Genomic DNA, 15758 nt, shown 5'->3' on the forward strand with positions numbered 1-15758 from the left:
TTATTCATGAAAAAAGCTTATTCTTCTCAGGAAACAGTTGTTTTTAAAGGAAATGTACTAATTATTTGCTAACTTCAACTTACTGTAAACTTTCTATCTTCACGTTCATTTTCTATAGCTCCACTGGGTCCTGCCCTGTCTACAGAAACAGGAATGGGGCGGGGGTGTTTTTTTAATGGGCAGAATGTGAAAGTAGTTCACTTTTACTGCCCCCTTGGCAATGTTCTAGACCTCGTTACTTGTCCCCACATAGCTATAAGACTTAGAAGTATAGTTTTCCACAGCCACTGAAAGCTAAAACTACTAGCCACCTAAAGCTAGCAGTCACTTCCAGATATAGTCCTATACATAAAATTAAAGTAATGGCTATTATTACTACTAACCATGATATGTGTTTACATGACAAATATTCTCTCTGACCAAGTACTTAGTACTACCCATTTTGATAACCTAATAGATAAATAATGCATAGTTCTTGCTATAAAAACCATATATCCCTGTAGTTTAAATCATCCTGAACAGTAGCTCACTGAGTAGTTTACACTTGGTAAGTTTGTACAGTACAGAAAGGAATACAGTAGATATGAACAGTTATGGGCTGTTTAGTCTATCTTAACAACTCGTAGGGTCTTTAACTATTTATGTATGCTTGTTAAAAACTTACAGTCCTAGGATTCTTATACTTCTTGGTTAAAGGCTAGATTGTGGCAAATTGTACTTGCCCTGCAATATTTTGTAGCAGATTTGCTGGGTGGGAAATGCTTTTCTTTCTTTGGTATTTCATAGGTATCTTGAGACAGTGAGATAAAAATTCCAAGTTCCCTTTCTCAAATCATGAAAGAATTACAGTGTTTGCTCAGGTCATTGGTTTTTATGGAGTTTAAGATATCTTTTTGTTTTTAAATCTGCTTACATATATTGCTAGGTTGACCCATTTTGATTGCTTGTATCACAAGCCATTTTCAATAGTTTTGTGCTTAGGGAATTTTCTTCAATACATTTTTATCATACCTCCTCACCTTATCCCCCAAATTCAGATTCGCTCTCCTTTCCCTATTCCCCAAACCTCATTTTCTTTGTTACTTAATAACAAAATCTACTTTGTACTGCCCAGATACATTCCTGAGTAAGGGTGCTGTCCACGGGAGTGTGGTTGGTCTACTAGGGGCTAAACCCTTAAAGAAACTCTCCCTTTCCCCGGAAGCTGTCATCTGTCCATAGTTCTTCAGCTAGGGCCAAGGGCTCACAGACTCTGCTGCTGTGAGTTCATGAGTGTCATGGCCCTGTCATGTCCAGAAGATACGGTTATGCTCCAGTGTTTGCTGACCTCCCTCAGGAGCTTTCTTCTCCCTCTTGTCAGGATAGTCCTGCACTGTGGTTGTGAAATGATGTCCCATTTGTATCTGAGTACTCACTTATCTGTTCTCTTTGCACTTATGCAAACCATTTCTAGACCACAGCCAGAAATAACCTGCAGACCATGGTTCCTTCTGAATGGTGGCTACTGAAGTCCCATTTTTTAAACTCATGGTCCTTGTTTTAAACCTTGCCATCCATAAACCGAACAGCTTGTTTCTAATCATTCAGTGCCAAGGGGAATGGACATTTGCTTCCTTTCCTCCTTCTCGAACTTCATAGCTAGGTGTTCTGGTCGTAAGGTATTTAAAACAAGCAGAGCTGCCTGGGAGCTGGTAGAGGCGTCATGTAGGCTGGATTTCACAGTGATATGAAGACTTACTTAGGGGCTGGGCTTACAAAGGAGCAGAGCAGTTTATCATCTGTGTCTGTTATTTTGAGTAAATACTGGTTTGATAAATGAAATAATTGTTTTTAAAAAATATTTAACAGACATGTTCATTAGACATTTTAGACCATTAAAGCTAAATTATATTGAAAAGTTTCAGTCCTTTCCTTTTCAGCTCACATTTACTTAGGGAAAAGGTAACTTTCACCTTGAATTCTTTCTGGTACAGAGTAATTCCAGCTGGGAGCTCTCCTTACCCCATTTACTTATTAGGTTTTCTAATGAGTTGTACCATGTTGTGAATTTTCTTTGTTTCATTGTTTGTTTCCTCAGAGTTTTCTAGATTTATTTGGGCTTTCTACATTGCATTTAAGAAGTAGACAGTGACACATAGTTATGCAATAGGGGTCGTATGAATCCCATAGAATTAAAATTTCAAATGATACATATGTTTTTGTCTTAGCTCTACATTTGTTTCTTCTAATGTAATAGGAAAACAACCTTTCTAGGCATGTGATAGAAATTTATTATGCCATTTATTTAAGATGTGGGTATGGGTTTCTCTGAATCACATTTTGAATGTATAGAATAATTGTGAAATGGAAGTTGAAAAATGTGATCAGTCACTTTCTTATTGTGCCTTAGGGAGGGAATGAACAAAATGCAGTGGTTACACACTCTGGTAGCAGTGTTACTGGTTCGCGATCACTCCAAGTTAACTCATGTTGCCTGTTTACTTTGTAAGGACTCAGTGGCTTGTGGTAACATGGTAACATTGATGTAGGTGAGCTTTGCTGAAATCCCCCACGAATCTCTGGTAGGCAGGCGCCCAGACAACTCTAAGACCATCTAGGGAAAACATTTGTGTCCGTAGCCTGTACCACACAAGTCAGTTGGAGTCAATTGGTCAGACTTGGTAATGTATTACAGTGCCTTCTATGCAGAGGTGCGCACTGGGTATGCTTTGAAGGTTTGGTCCATTTTTATGAATTTTACATCACGGCATGTGCAGAGTAAACATCATTTAGGATAGTTTTTTTTTTTTTTTTTTTACCATTACAACTCTGAGCTACACGAAAGCATAATTCTCTTATGTGTTTTTTGGTTGACTAGTAATATTGTTGCTTTACCTGACCATGTGTTTTAATGACAATTGGTAGCAAAATGATGGGATTATGATCTGTTTGACCTCAGGAAATAAAAGATGACTCTCAGGAGGTATTTTTCTTTTTATCCTGAAGGTTTAATTAAATGTGGGCTTCCCTCCAAAGGCAGCATTGGCAACCTTATATTCAGGTTTCCAAAATTAATGTATGCTTGAAAAACCTACTATCTTTGAATGAAGATAAATTTCAAAGTATAAACAAAGTATAAACAAAGTAGCATGGTCTATTGCAGAAGTATTTGTGTCAATTTAAATTGTAAGTAAAGTTTAAGAAAAATTAAGAATTACTTTCTCAGTTCTACTAGCCACATTTCAAGTACTCAGTGCTTATTCATCTGTGGTTGGTGGATGACATATTATTAGTACAAATCAAACATTGTAAATGTTTTAGAAAGTACTGTTGGACATCTGTGAACTGTAGAGCTTGGACATACCAATAAAGAATTCTGGAGTCAGGCTGTGATGGCACTCGCCTTTAAACCCAGCGCTCGGGAGGCAGAGGCAGGCGGATCTCTGTGAGTTCGAGGCTAGCCTGTCTATAAAAGCTAGTTCCAGAATAGGCTCCAAAGTTACACAGAGAAATTCTGTCTTGGAAAATAAAATAATAATAATAATAATTCTGTTTCATATGAGAAGGGAAGAAGGCAAGGCAAAACGATGAGTGTGGAAAAGACTTGGGCAGCTTTTCCAAAGTATTCCTATATGCTTATTTTTTGTATTATTGTTGTCTTTTGATTATTCTACAAAGTAGATTTCCTTGGTATTTTCATACATACTCGGTTTTGGTTGAATTCCCTTCTCTCATCTCTTTTCTCCATCTTTCTGACCCCTTCCATTCTTAAGCCTTCCCTTCCTATTCCTTCCACTTTACTATCGCCTGTGTTGCTACCTATTCTCCACTCATTAAAACCTCCTTCACCTTCTAATTGGTCTCCCTTTTGTTTCTGGTTATCTACACACACACTGTATAAGTACACCAAGAGACTGGGATCTACATATGAGAGGAAAAAAATGAGATGTTTTTCAGAGCCTCGGTTACTTTTTTATTTTTCAAGTTCAATCCATGTTCCACCAATTTCATTTTATAACAATTGAATAAAATTCCTTTAGTATAATTTCATTATCTATTCATCCAGTGATGAATAGCTAGTCTGATTCCATTGATACTGTGACTAGAGTAGGCCCGACCATGGGTGTGATGGTGTCTGTCATGGGTTAGAGAGTCTCGTATGTGCATGCACTCTCGAGCACTCAATAGCTTCATCATATGGTAGTTGTATTTGTAGTTTTTGAGAAACCTGACGGTGACTTCCACAGTGGCAGCTAGTTCACCTTCTACTGAAGAGAAGGACATTCTTTCACTACATCCATGCAAGAAATTTCTGTTGGTTTTTTTTTTTTACTTCTTTTTTTAAGTTTTTGTTTATTTCTTAAGACAGGGTTTCTCTGTGTAACACCCCAGGTTGTCTTGGAACTCTTCTTTGTAGACCGAGCTGGCCTTGAACTCACAGAGATGGGCCTGCTTCTGCCTGCCTCCTCATATTGGAATTACAGGCATGTGCCACCACTCCCCAGGGTGTTGTAGTAAGAGCGGCGGGGCTGCGTCCCCAGCACCCGGCCGCCCACATGGCTAGCTCTAGCTGAAATAATTACACGGAAACTGTATTCTTTTAAACACCGCTTGGCCCATTATATCTAGCCTTTTCTCGGCTAACTCTCGCACCTGGACTAGCCCATTTCTTATAATCTGTGTAGCCCACGAGCTGGCTTACCAGGAATGATCTTAACCTGCATCTGCCTGGAGTGGGAGAATCATGGCTACTCACTGACTAAGCTTCTTTCTCTCAGCCTTCTGTTCTGTTTACTCCTCCCACCTATGTTTTAACCTATGAGGACCAAGCAGTTTCTTTATTGCTTATCCAATGAAATCAACAGATGTATATATGACACTCCCACATCACTTCCCCTTTTTCTGTTTAAACAAAAAAAAGGAAGGCTTTAACTTTAACATAGCAAAATTACATATAACAAAACAGTTATCAAGCAAGAATTACAGTTACAATATTTATATCTATTTTATCTTTTACCATAACTAAGGAAAACTATAACTATCTATTCATTTTTCAATTCCATCAAAGACTCCAGAAGGATATAATACTACCTAAGTAAACAAGAAATAAGAAAACTCTAGAAATGACAGTGACATCTCGCTGCCTGGACAGTCACCCAAAGTTCTTTTGTACCATTGGGGCATCCATCTTAAGCCTTCAGGCCCATAGTATCCAGCAGACATTTTCATCAAGCAGGAAATTCCAAAGACAGTTCCGTCACTTTCTGCTGTATCCTGCAGAATGTCTCGCAGACTCTTTCATGAGTCAGGAACCCCGAAAGACCATCTCACCTTTAGGCAAGTTCAGCAGTCCTCTCTCTGTGGGTTCTTTGTGTCCAGTTTATGCATCAGTCCAGGCAAGAGCAGTTTCTTGCCCAAATGGCTATCAAGCTCCATAAGGATCCTCTTCGATGCCCATCTTCCTCTCGAAGTAGATTGGTGCCGCCAGGAGCAGACATGTCTCATTGTCATGAAAAATCCTAAGTTATTAAAATATTTTAAATGCCATTATTCTGTAGCCTTTGAGCGATATGAAGAATGTCTATCTGAAATATATCTCTATATATCTGGAAAATCTAACTAACATGACTACAAGCTTTACTATTATCGATGATTATCCATTAGCAACCTATATTTTCTATTATACATTACATTTTAAATGAACTACACAATCACAATACCTTAATCAAGATCAAGAAATACATATACATATAACAAAATTGACCTTAAAATCTATACCAATGTAAATTATTCATACCTATATCACCAGGGATTGTTTTCTTGATGTTAGTCACTTTGCCAGGGTGAAGTGGAGCCTCAAAGTAGTTTTAATTTGCATTTCTTCAATGATCAAGTATGTTGAACACTTAAAAACATTGGCTATTTATGTTTCTTCTTTTGAGAACTCTGTTTAGATTTGTAGTCTTTGATCCTATATTTCAAGCCAAAATTGATAGGCTGTGTGTACATGTTCACCATCTGAAGTGTAACTTTGAGAAGTTCTTCATTTTACTAAGTATTGGTGTTGCTTATATGTTTTGTAATATTATTTTTTTTTACGAAACCATTTTGGAACACTAGTACAGCCTTATTTGGAGATTACAGTTAGATTTAAATTGCATATGTGCCTGTAAACTTGGTAAGAATTCTCTAGTAGGATTCTAAAAGTAGGGTTATAAAATTCTTAAAGTGAGATTTCAGTGAAACTTTCAAAACATATAGTGGTATTTTTACTTGGACTTGATCTGCTAAATGTACCAGGAGCACTGTGTTTTATCCACACTGAGTATGCCATGAAGGATGAATGGCCTTAGAGCCATTGAGTGACCTACGAATGTTTAACCTGGAAGAAAGGAAGTTGGAAATCTGTTTTACTATTTTCAGATGCTTGAAGCAGAAGCAAATTTTGAGACAAAACTGGGGTCAAGTGAAGTTTTGGGAAAGTAGATTTTAAGTCATTAGAGTTAATGTTCATTCTCCTCCACTAGAAAAAGCTTATTAATAAGAGGCCATGACTTTTTCAGAGAATGACTGACAACTGGCTAGGATGCTGTAGAGAGTCAACTAGTGGATCTACTAATGTTTTTCTCCTGTAGTTGGTACTGCAGTTCTTACCATACCAAACCAGACAGCATTTGGAAGTCAGGGTGCAGAGTCTCATTTGGTGGTTAACAAAACCTGGTTTCCGTGTGTCCGAATCTCTAAAGGTTCTTTTAGTTTTGTGTTATGGTAAATAAGTGGCATTTATTACATGTGGCTAATGATTCCTAAGAAAGGCATTTATTCCGAGTTCTGACCTAACTATCTTTCACCTGGAATATTGCATGGCTCTGCAACTGTTCTTGTTGCAGTCTGGTTCACTCCTTGCCCTTGCCTTCAGTAAATTCTATCTTAATAAAGTCCAGCGCTGACAGGATTCAGCTGCTTAAAACATTTTAATAACATCTCACTTTCTATAAGAATAAAGTACAGCTGTTTTCCTGTAATGAAAAGCCTGCACTACTGGACATCTTTTGTTTTCTTCCAGATTTTATTTCCACCAATAGGTGCTTTTCTAGAAAATGCCTCTGCCATACATTTGTGTCTCCGTGCATTTGCCTATGTTGTTGCTGTTGTTACGAATGCTTATTCCATTTTTTGCCTATCCCAAAGGCCCACAATCCAACCCTGCCTGTTGCTCAGCAGGGTTCCACATCTCCTGCTCCTCCAGTCACACACAGCTAACTCACTTCCTTCCTTGAGAGAGACTTAAAGACTTTTGCTAAGCTCTTCCTTTTGCCTGGATTTTTTTCTCCTCATTCTTCATTCACAGAAGTCCATCCAGTTGCAGTTGTCAAGGCAGCTTCCTTAGGGACTTTCCCCCTAGTATTTAGATTAGATTAGATTAAGATATTTCCTTGATAAATCATTGCATAACATCCTCTAATTTTCTCTCGGAAATTATTCCCCAGTAATAATTACAGAGCTTTTGAGTATTAATTCCCCATCTTTCTTCATAGAGTTCTTAAATCTTAGACTTATCCTTTTTTTTTCTGTCTATGAGAGTTTTGCCTTCATGTGTATATGTATACCACATGCATATATTGCACATGGAGGCCAGAAGGAGGAGGGTATTGGATCCTCTGGAACTAAAGTTAGAGGTGATTGTGAGCTACCTTGTGGGTGCTGGGAATCATCTCTCCCAGCTCCTCTGCGAGAACAAAAAGGGCTGTTAACTCTGAGCTATTTCTCCAGCCCCTTTTCATAGAAATCAAACAACTGTGAGATCAGGGGGTGTGGTCTATCATGTCATAATCCTAACCTTGGTGCCTGTGCTTTATTAGGCACTTAACACATTTGAATGAACAAATGAATGAAAAGCTAAGACTTTCGTGATTCCCTCTTAAAACCTCTTCTGATAGTTTATGCCCTTCCCTTTCTCGTACTCTAATTGTGTGTTGTATATTAAATGGGTGTGGTGAGTCTTACTTTGTGTCTTCACATCTGGGGGGTATTTTTCATTATTAGAATTCTGAGCATCTTTGCATTTTTGCCTGAATTTTTCCTCCTAAAATGTGCAGTAAATTTAGAAAAATTTTAAGTGCAACAATTTTTATTATGACTTTTCTCTTTAGTATCACATCTCTTGCCTCAAAATAATTGCTATGACAGACACTGACATTGCTATCACTTCTGAAAAACATACTTTAAAAACCTACTGCACACATATTGGTTCTTAAAGGTCTATTCATCAGTAGGCCTTATTGGACCTCTATGGACTTATAATTTTGTTTCATGGAAGAAAAATTGAATGCTTTTTTGATCAAATATTAAAATAATTTTATAACAATGAAAATAGTCGAAAAGTAATTCAGTGTACAGTTTTTTAACCCCCAGCAATACCTGTATTCTGCAAATTACAGTATTTTTGTAAAATAATCATATTAAAGTGTAATATATGTCCCATAAATTTATTTTATCTTGTGTGTAATTCAGTGATTTTTCGGTATCATAAAATTTCTACGGCATAGTTTTTTTTAAAACTAAGGAATGTAAGGTTCAACATTTTAAGGAAAAAGTAATTAGTTATATTTTGTCTCCTTTAAATCCCAGTCATCCCCTTGGCTTTTTAGTATTTTCTCAATATTTTGTTTGGTAGCGTTGTTGAAGCATAAGAAGGGACTGTTCCTTTCTGCTTAGTAGCAGGGGCTAAAGTGCCTTCTTCTTCACCACTTGAGGTGTGGTATCAGAAAGAACAAGCTGGACGTGGGGCTGGAAATAAAATGCGAGTGGAGTGGGAGTAAGTGACAGGTAGGGAAGAGGAGGAAAATGAAGAGTTGTCAGGCATAGTGGAAAAGCTATCCGCATTATAAGCACAATGAATTTCCTGAGTCAGGGAGCTTATTTGTTAAGATCTGATAATGAAAAACAAAATGCATTGGGCCAACTTTGGGGAATAATAATAAAGTTTGCTTTTCTCATCTTTTTACCTCTTCTTTCTGTGTGAGTTTTGATGTTCATGCTACCTGATGGGTGTGTCCAGTGTATGGGTGATGTGTTTCCTTGTTGTGCAGAGAGGCGTGATAGGGTGGTACTTGTGTTTTGAGAGCTCACAAGAGAGGTGGCATTGTTTGCCTCAGGAAGCTTATATTCAAAAGGTCCTTAATCCGCAGAGAATTCATGTGTGTGAGCGGAAACAGGGAAGGTGAATTCCAAACTGCAGGTAAAGTCCAGAAACTGTATGCCCTTAGCCATTGCTATCAAAGCACACAAGCTGAGTCACGACTTCCGTTTTTATATTAGCTTCCTATCGAGTTACTGTTAGATATGATGGCAGATCAGTGAATTGAGTTTTCTCAAAAAAAATGCACTTGATTTAAATGCTATAGTGTTGCTGCCTAAGGCGTCTTTGTCTCTTAGCAGTTGAGATACAATTTATGAAGCAACAGTTGCACAGTCCTCATGCTAGAGAGGCCTCACATAGTTATGTTTCATATCTGTTCCATGTAATTGTTTTTTGAATATTTAATACTTAATGTAAAGGAGCTATTTCAGGAGATTGAGACTTCTCATGGTAAGAGCGTTTGCACTTTAAGTGATTTTGTGCACGAGTAGAGTGAGTGCTATGTTTTGTGGGTGAGCGCACATGCTATTTTTTGTCTCACTTGGAAATTTTAAACAGCTACTGCCGAATGTCACAAGTAAAAGGTAGAAAGTTTGCAACAATTTCCCCACATAATCATGATGGGAGGGAGCTGGAGAGATGGCTCAGTGGTTAAAGAGTGGTTTCCAGCACTCATGTAGGAAAGCTCACAACTGTGTAACTCCAGCTGCAGGTGGATCCAACATACCTGGTCTGCTGGCACAAACATCCACAGACACACACAAGTATGTATACATATTTTAAAACTGCATGGAGCATTAAAAATCTCAGAGGCCACTTTGCAAGTACTACTGCTTTTCACAATGCTGAGAAATATCATAAATTTAAAATGAGCTTTGAACTTGGCACACAGTAAGTGCTCAGTAAACATGGCATGTGGTTTTAAAGTGTCTTTAAGATAAGCTGAAGCTATTATTATAGACTCTTACTCACTATTCCTTCTAGGGTTGTGTATGTGTGTGTTTGTGTCTGCATACTTGTTTGTGTGCACATGTTCATATGTGCTCATAGAAGCCAGAGATTGAAATCTGGTGTGTTTTTCAGTTTCTCTCTCCACCTCATTTTGAGACAGGCTCTCTCACTGAACCTGGAACTTGTCTGTTGATTAGACTTGCTGGCCAGTAAACTCCAGAGATCTTTTCTCTGCAACCCCAGTGCTGGAATTAAGTGCATGCTGTCACATGCTTTTATGACAAGCACCTTACTGGTAGTCTGAGCTATCTTACCATCCCTTCCTCCAAATTTTACATAGGAGAAATTTATGTCATTTTAGTAAATATGGAAAAGTAAGTAGATAGCTGTTTATAGACTGAGCTTCCTTTTAGATCATGTTTTGAAACTGAAACTCCTGCAATTAAAAATAATTCACAAGTATATATTTTACCTTATTTCTAGTGAAAACTTAAAAGGTATTAACTTGTTATTTAACATTTTTCTATTAATAAGCAAAGGATAAAACACCATGCTGTATGTAACTAATTTAAGGTAGTTTTCTTTACGACAGAACCTCCCTTTCATATCTCTGTTCATGTCAGAGGTAGAAGTTAAGTCACAATATCATATATATGTTTGAGAGTTTTAACATGGAAACTTGATAGTAAAGGAAAATTACATGTTTTGTGGCGCGTTCTTTGTGTGTTGTAAGCAGTTTTATAGTTGAATCATGTATTCACTTCAAATTAGTGAAGAAATGATGCTAAAATTTCCACCAGAGATCAGTTAACACAAGCCTCTTCCAACTACACAGAGAAATGCCTGTGACATACCTTTTTGTCCTTCATTTGCTAAAGCTATTTGAAAGAATTCCACAGAACAAATTTGAGCTATGGATACTAGACTCTTCACATGTACTTAATGGGGTTATGTTTACATTTTGAGAGTCTTATACAACTGCTTGTTTGTATCCAGAGGTGTGAGTGCCCCCATGCACAATTCTGTATTCCTTGTGTTTTGATTCTTACCAATATCATAAAACTTATTCATATCAGTTATTGCTCATTCTCCTTGGAAATGAATCAAGGGTGGAGAGATTTTTCAGTATTAATGATTCTAGTTTTGTTAAGGAAAAATAATTTAGATTTGTAAATTTTTGTTTTTCATTTGCATTTAAAAGTACATAAAGTACTTCAAATTCATTTGCTTATATTTTGTTTAAGCATGCAACCCTTTATGACAGAAAAACAAACATAGACGCTTTTACACTTCCAAGAGAGATAGAACATGGAATTAAAATAACCTTTCACTGTTTATGCAAATAAACACCATAGAAGAATCTAAAAATAAGTACTTGTAGGGAATACTTAAAAAATGTTTTTCCTGTAGGTAGCATAGAGAAAAGGAAATAATAAAGACAACGATGGGATAAGTTGAGCTTTGTTTTCAGTACTAGCAGAAGATGTTTGGTTAGAGTGCTCTCTTGGCCTGAGAATGAAATATGAGCAGATATTGCAGATGTAGGGAGCATCCTCCATGAGCACAGAGATGATGTATACAGCTGATGCCTGGTTATTCCTAAGCATTGCGGGCCCAGTAACCTTGGACATCTATGTAGTCATCTACCTCCTGGGGGATTTTATTTAATCTGGAGACTCCCAAATGCTATTTTGCATGAAAAGTTAGAGGACATATTAGGAAAAGCTGTTCTGACTAAGTAGAAAACAAATAATTGTATTCTGTTTCTGATCTTCATTTATAGCACCAGCAACAAGTGGTGCAGGCTGTGGAACGGGCCAAGCAGGTGACCATGGCAGAACTGAACGCCATCATTGGGGTACGTGGCCTTTCCATTTTAGCTCTGATCTTAGTGTTTGTCCTTAGCTTTCTTGTTTTACTCTCTTTAAATTTTGTTCCACCAAACTGGCAGAAAGTAATAGATGACCACAGTGAACTGAGCTCTTGCCCTTCAGTCTCCTGAGGCATTTGTTAGCTGCTCAGAAGCTTTGTGCCACAGCTTACTAATTAAGTTGGCTCCTGAAAACTCCCCTGAGGAGACTGGACAGCTCTTTCTCATGTTTCTTTATTGTGCCATTAGTTACTGTTGCTAAACTAGATAGGAAGAAATGATACAGTTTGCTCTGATGTTAAAATGACCTGATTTCTTTTTATCATTCCAAATGATTTATTTTGTCTTAATAACACTTTTAGTAAAGTATGTATTTTTGCTTATCCGCTTCTACTCTTTCTTCTTTGTTATGAGTTGATCTTACAGGGTAGTGTCTATTTGTAGAAGAAAATAGATGAACTAAAACAATCAGTGGCCCAGTTAGAAAATGCTAGCTGGCAGTGGTGGCAATGGTCTTTTATATAATTTGCTGGATCCATAGGTTTAGGCATTCACTCCAGTTCCAAATGAAACAACTGATAAAAACTTGGAAATAATAATAAATAAGAGAACTCTTGGTTGCAAACAGTCTGGTACTGACTTGACAGTTTATGCAGAAGTGCTGGAAGCACTTTGCCACATTTTAAAGAAGACTCCACTCCTTTCTACTCCCTCCCAAATGCTTTCTTTGTGTATAAATTATACACAAAAGTCTTTTCTCTTTTTCCCTCTCAGTGTATCAAACACACTTTGAAATGCTAATTATTCCATTTGCTTTCATTAAAATTCAAATTGCTGAGTGAAGATATGAATAAGGGTCGCCTAATAATCAATCTGCAGTGAAGATACTGCTACAATTATGCCACTGTCTTTTAACTAGGGAATCAGGACTCAGGGATCATTGCATTGGTGTTGATAGCAGTAGTCTGATTGTAGCTTGTTCTTTAATGGCCTATTTGAAGGTCTATTTTGTTTCTCTCTGACCACCAGAAAAAGAAAAATGGTAGTAAATTAACAGACATCATAATGGAAAGGACTAAGAAAAATGTGCCTTGGGAAGCAGAGGCGGAATCAGAAAGGCCCTGTAGACTCAGGAGAAAGAGAGATGGTGGGGCAGTGAAGAGAAAACATTTGATGACTACTTTTTCTGTCTTAAAACTCAAGAAGATAGCAGCGCGCGCGTGCTCACACACACACACACACACACAGAGAGAGAGAGAGAGAGAGAGAGAGAGAGAAGGAGAGAGAGAGAGAGAGAGAGAGAGAGAGAAACAGCTCAGTTTTAAAAGTTAAACTATGTAGTTCACAGTTCTGCTTGCATGAAACTTTTCATGTGAATGAGCTATGGTCATGTCAGAATGGTATGTGTGTTCTTTGTTTTTACAGATTCTCTCTCACAGGTGAATGATGATAGAACCTACCTACAGTTGTTTTTCTATGTAGTTTAGTGTTTGCGATGACTTTTACAGCTTGCTACCTACATCTGATTAGCACCTGTTTTTAGGAAAACAATGCATTTTGGTTGTTTTGCTTTTCTAGTTTCTAGTGATCAGCTGAACAGTGGAAAATTAGCTAAATCAGACCTATGGTTTTTTTATTAAAAAATTATGACAGGTAGAAAATCAAATAAGTTTCCCTACTTTTATCAGTTCCATATATTTTTAATGCTGTTTTACATTATTTTGTTTTCACATACTTGGTGTTGAATAGGATAACATTGCTTTCTCAGAGAAACCATTTGTAAGTTGTAGTTGTTCCTACTAGTCATATTGTCCATGTAGATTTAATTATGTAATCTAAAAGTTTACTTAAAAATAATTCAGTAGAGCTTCATGCTATCAAAGCATTATGCATTGATGTTGGTGAATTTTGTAGAGTTTCAAACTATTTGTATTTGGACAGAATGGAGTTAAAATTATATAATCTGCCTGTTCTGAAAACAGATATTACAAAAATAAAAATAAATGCTGCTATTCTAGGTTACCACAAACACCTGAGAAAGAAGGAACCTGGCTACAAACTTCACTTTCTGAATTCTGCAGCTGAGGTTCTTTTTGGTTTTAAAGCATGATGATAGTCTTGTATCAGTTTTCAGAGAATTTTTGCATATTTGTGGGATTTAAATGCACCTATTGTTCTCTGTACTTGTTTTAAGAAATGGTAGCATTTATTTATTTGTATGCTGGGATGGTGACACATTGGTGCCATGTCATGCCTCATGGAAGTTAGAAGGCAACTTGTAGGAATGGTTCTCCTACCATGTGAAGCCTAGGGATTGGCCTCAGTTTAAGCCTTGGTAACAAAAGCCTTTTTCCACTGCCTTACCTTTCCAGGAAATGGCAGCACTTTGATTTGCTACCAGAGTGATGATAGGTCAGGTTTAGATTTGTCTTACTGAGATTTTAGAATGGAATTGGCAGTGATTTTTCTGCACTGGGGAAATGACAACATTTCATCCAGGAGGCACAAGACCCACTCCACTACTGCAGACCTTCGTTTATTTATCTCTCCATATGCACCTATTTTATATGTGGGCACATCATCCAGACAAGAGGGAATGTTCCTAGATTTAATGAAATCTGATGAAGCGCACCTTTTAACTCTGCAATATTATTCTACCTTCATTGGTAAATGAGCCAAACCAGTGATCCATTCAGTTTAAATGCAAAATGCTGAAGTGAGCCTGAAACCTGGAGAGGTGACTGTTCTCCTGACAATAAGCTAGTTGTGTTTAATGGAATGAAACACAGTTATAATGATTTCTTTCACAGGTCATGTTCAGTTTAAAAGTGTTGATAGACTCAAATAAGTTAATTTTTTTTCTTTTATTTATAAGAAAGAAAACCAGGAAATTTCTCTTTTGCTTTTGTTTATAGTTATTGCCTTGTGTTTTGATTTCATGTTCCTTTGAAGCTTTCCTTGAGTTACCCCACACGGGCAGGGGGGAATGGTATGCATATAGTTTGATACTGTCATGCGTCCTCCTAGCCACTGTGCTTTTAAATTAGAATCTGTGAGATTGCGCTGTTGGAACAACACACAAATTGCAGTTTTAAATCAGTAATATGATCTAATTAGAAATGATGTTTTCATTTCCTGTATTATTAAATTGAGTCATCTGACTATCTTAAAATGATTCTTAAATCCATTACACTATATAATCAGTACATGCTGTGTGAATGTGGTTATACTTTATAAAGGAGGCTAACTTAGACCTATAAGGATTTCAGCAAACTTCTGTTAAGAAAAAGTTTGTTAGGGTAAGCATTAGAGAAAAAGAGATTCAGCTTATGAAAATGAAAATAAATTTTTTAAGAAAGATTCCTCGTCCTCTTTTTTTGTCCTAACCTTTTAAAGGGGAAATGATATAAATGCAAGCATTAAAATACCCCATCCCAATAACCTTTAGGAACAGGTATGCCATGGTGTTGCAGGAAAATGCAGTTTAGCACTAGAAATGCTGAACCTCAATTTTTAGTAGTGACATTTTAATGATAGGAAGTCTGCAAAATTATTTGCCATCAATTGTGAAGGCAATAACAAGCCTTGGTGGTTTTTCACACTTTCTGTGTTAAGTGCTTTCAGAATGACAGCGTAAACTGTGTTAGAGAACTCCAAGGAAGGAAAACTGATTAAAATGTTCATGCTTGAATGGTGCTGATGGAATAGTTCATTTGGACTTTCTCTACCTCCTGCAGCTCAAGCTGAAATATTAAAATTCAGTGGATTTAAATCTCTCTCCTCTCAGCTCAGGAAAAAAACATTACATTTTAATAG

At 37.1% G+C, this 15758-nt stretch overlaps 1 protein-coding gene across 11 annotated transcripts in view; it reads left to right on the plus strand.

Moving 5' to 3' along the window:
- Tle4 (TLE family member 4, transcriptional corepressor) overlaps positions 1-15758 on the plus strand; it is a 134858-nt gene that overhangs the window by 36577 nt on the left and 82523 nt on the right. For 9 of the 11 annotated variants that reach the window (XM_041660884.1, XM_041660885.1, XM_041660882.1 and 6 more), the window contains one exon: positions 11856-11930. The exons of the other annotated variants lie outside the window; for them this stretch is intronic. In XM_041660884.1, the coding sequence (XP_041516818.1) occupies positions 11856-11930 (75 nt within the window). The remainder of the gene's footprint in view (positions 1-11855; positions 11931-15758) is intronic. 11 annotated transcript variants of the gene reach the window in all.

This window comes from Microtus oregoni, unplaced genomic scaffold (assembly GCF_018167655.1).
Source record: "Microtus oregoni isolate MIOR12 unplaced genomic scaffold, Mior012 000012F_ref0000307, whole genome shotgun sequence".
In the NCBI taxonomy this organism is placed as follows: domain Eukaryota; kingdom Metazoa; phylum Chordata; class Mammalia; order Rodentia; family Cricetidae; genus Microtus; species Microtus oregoni.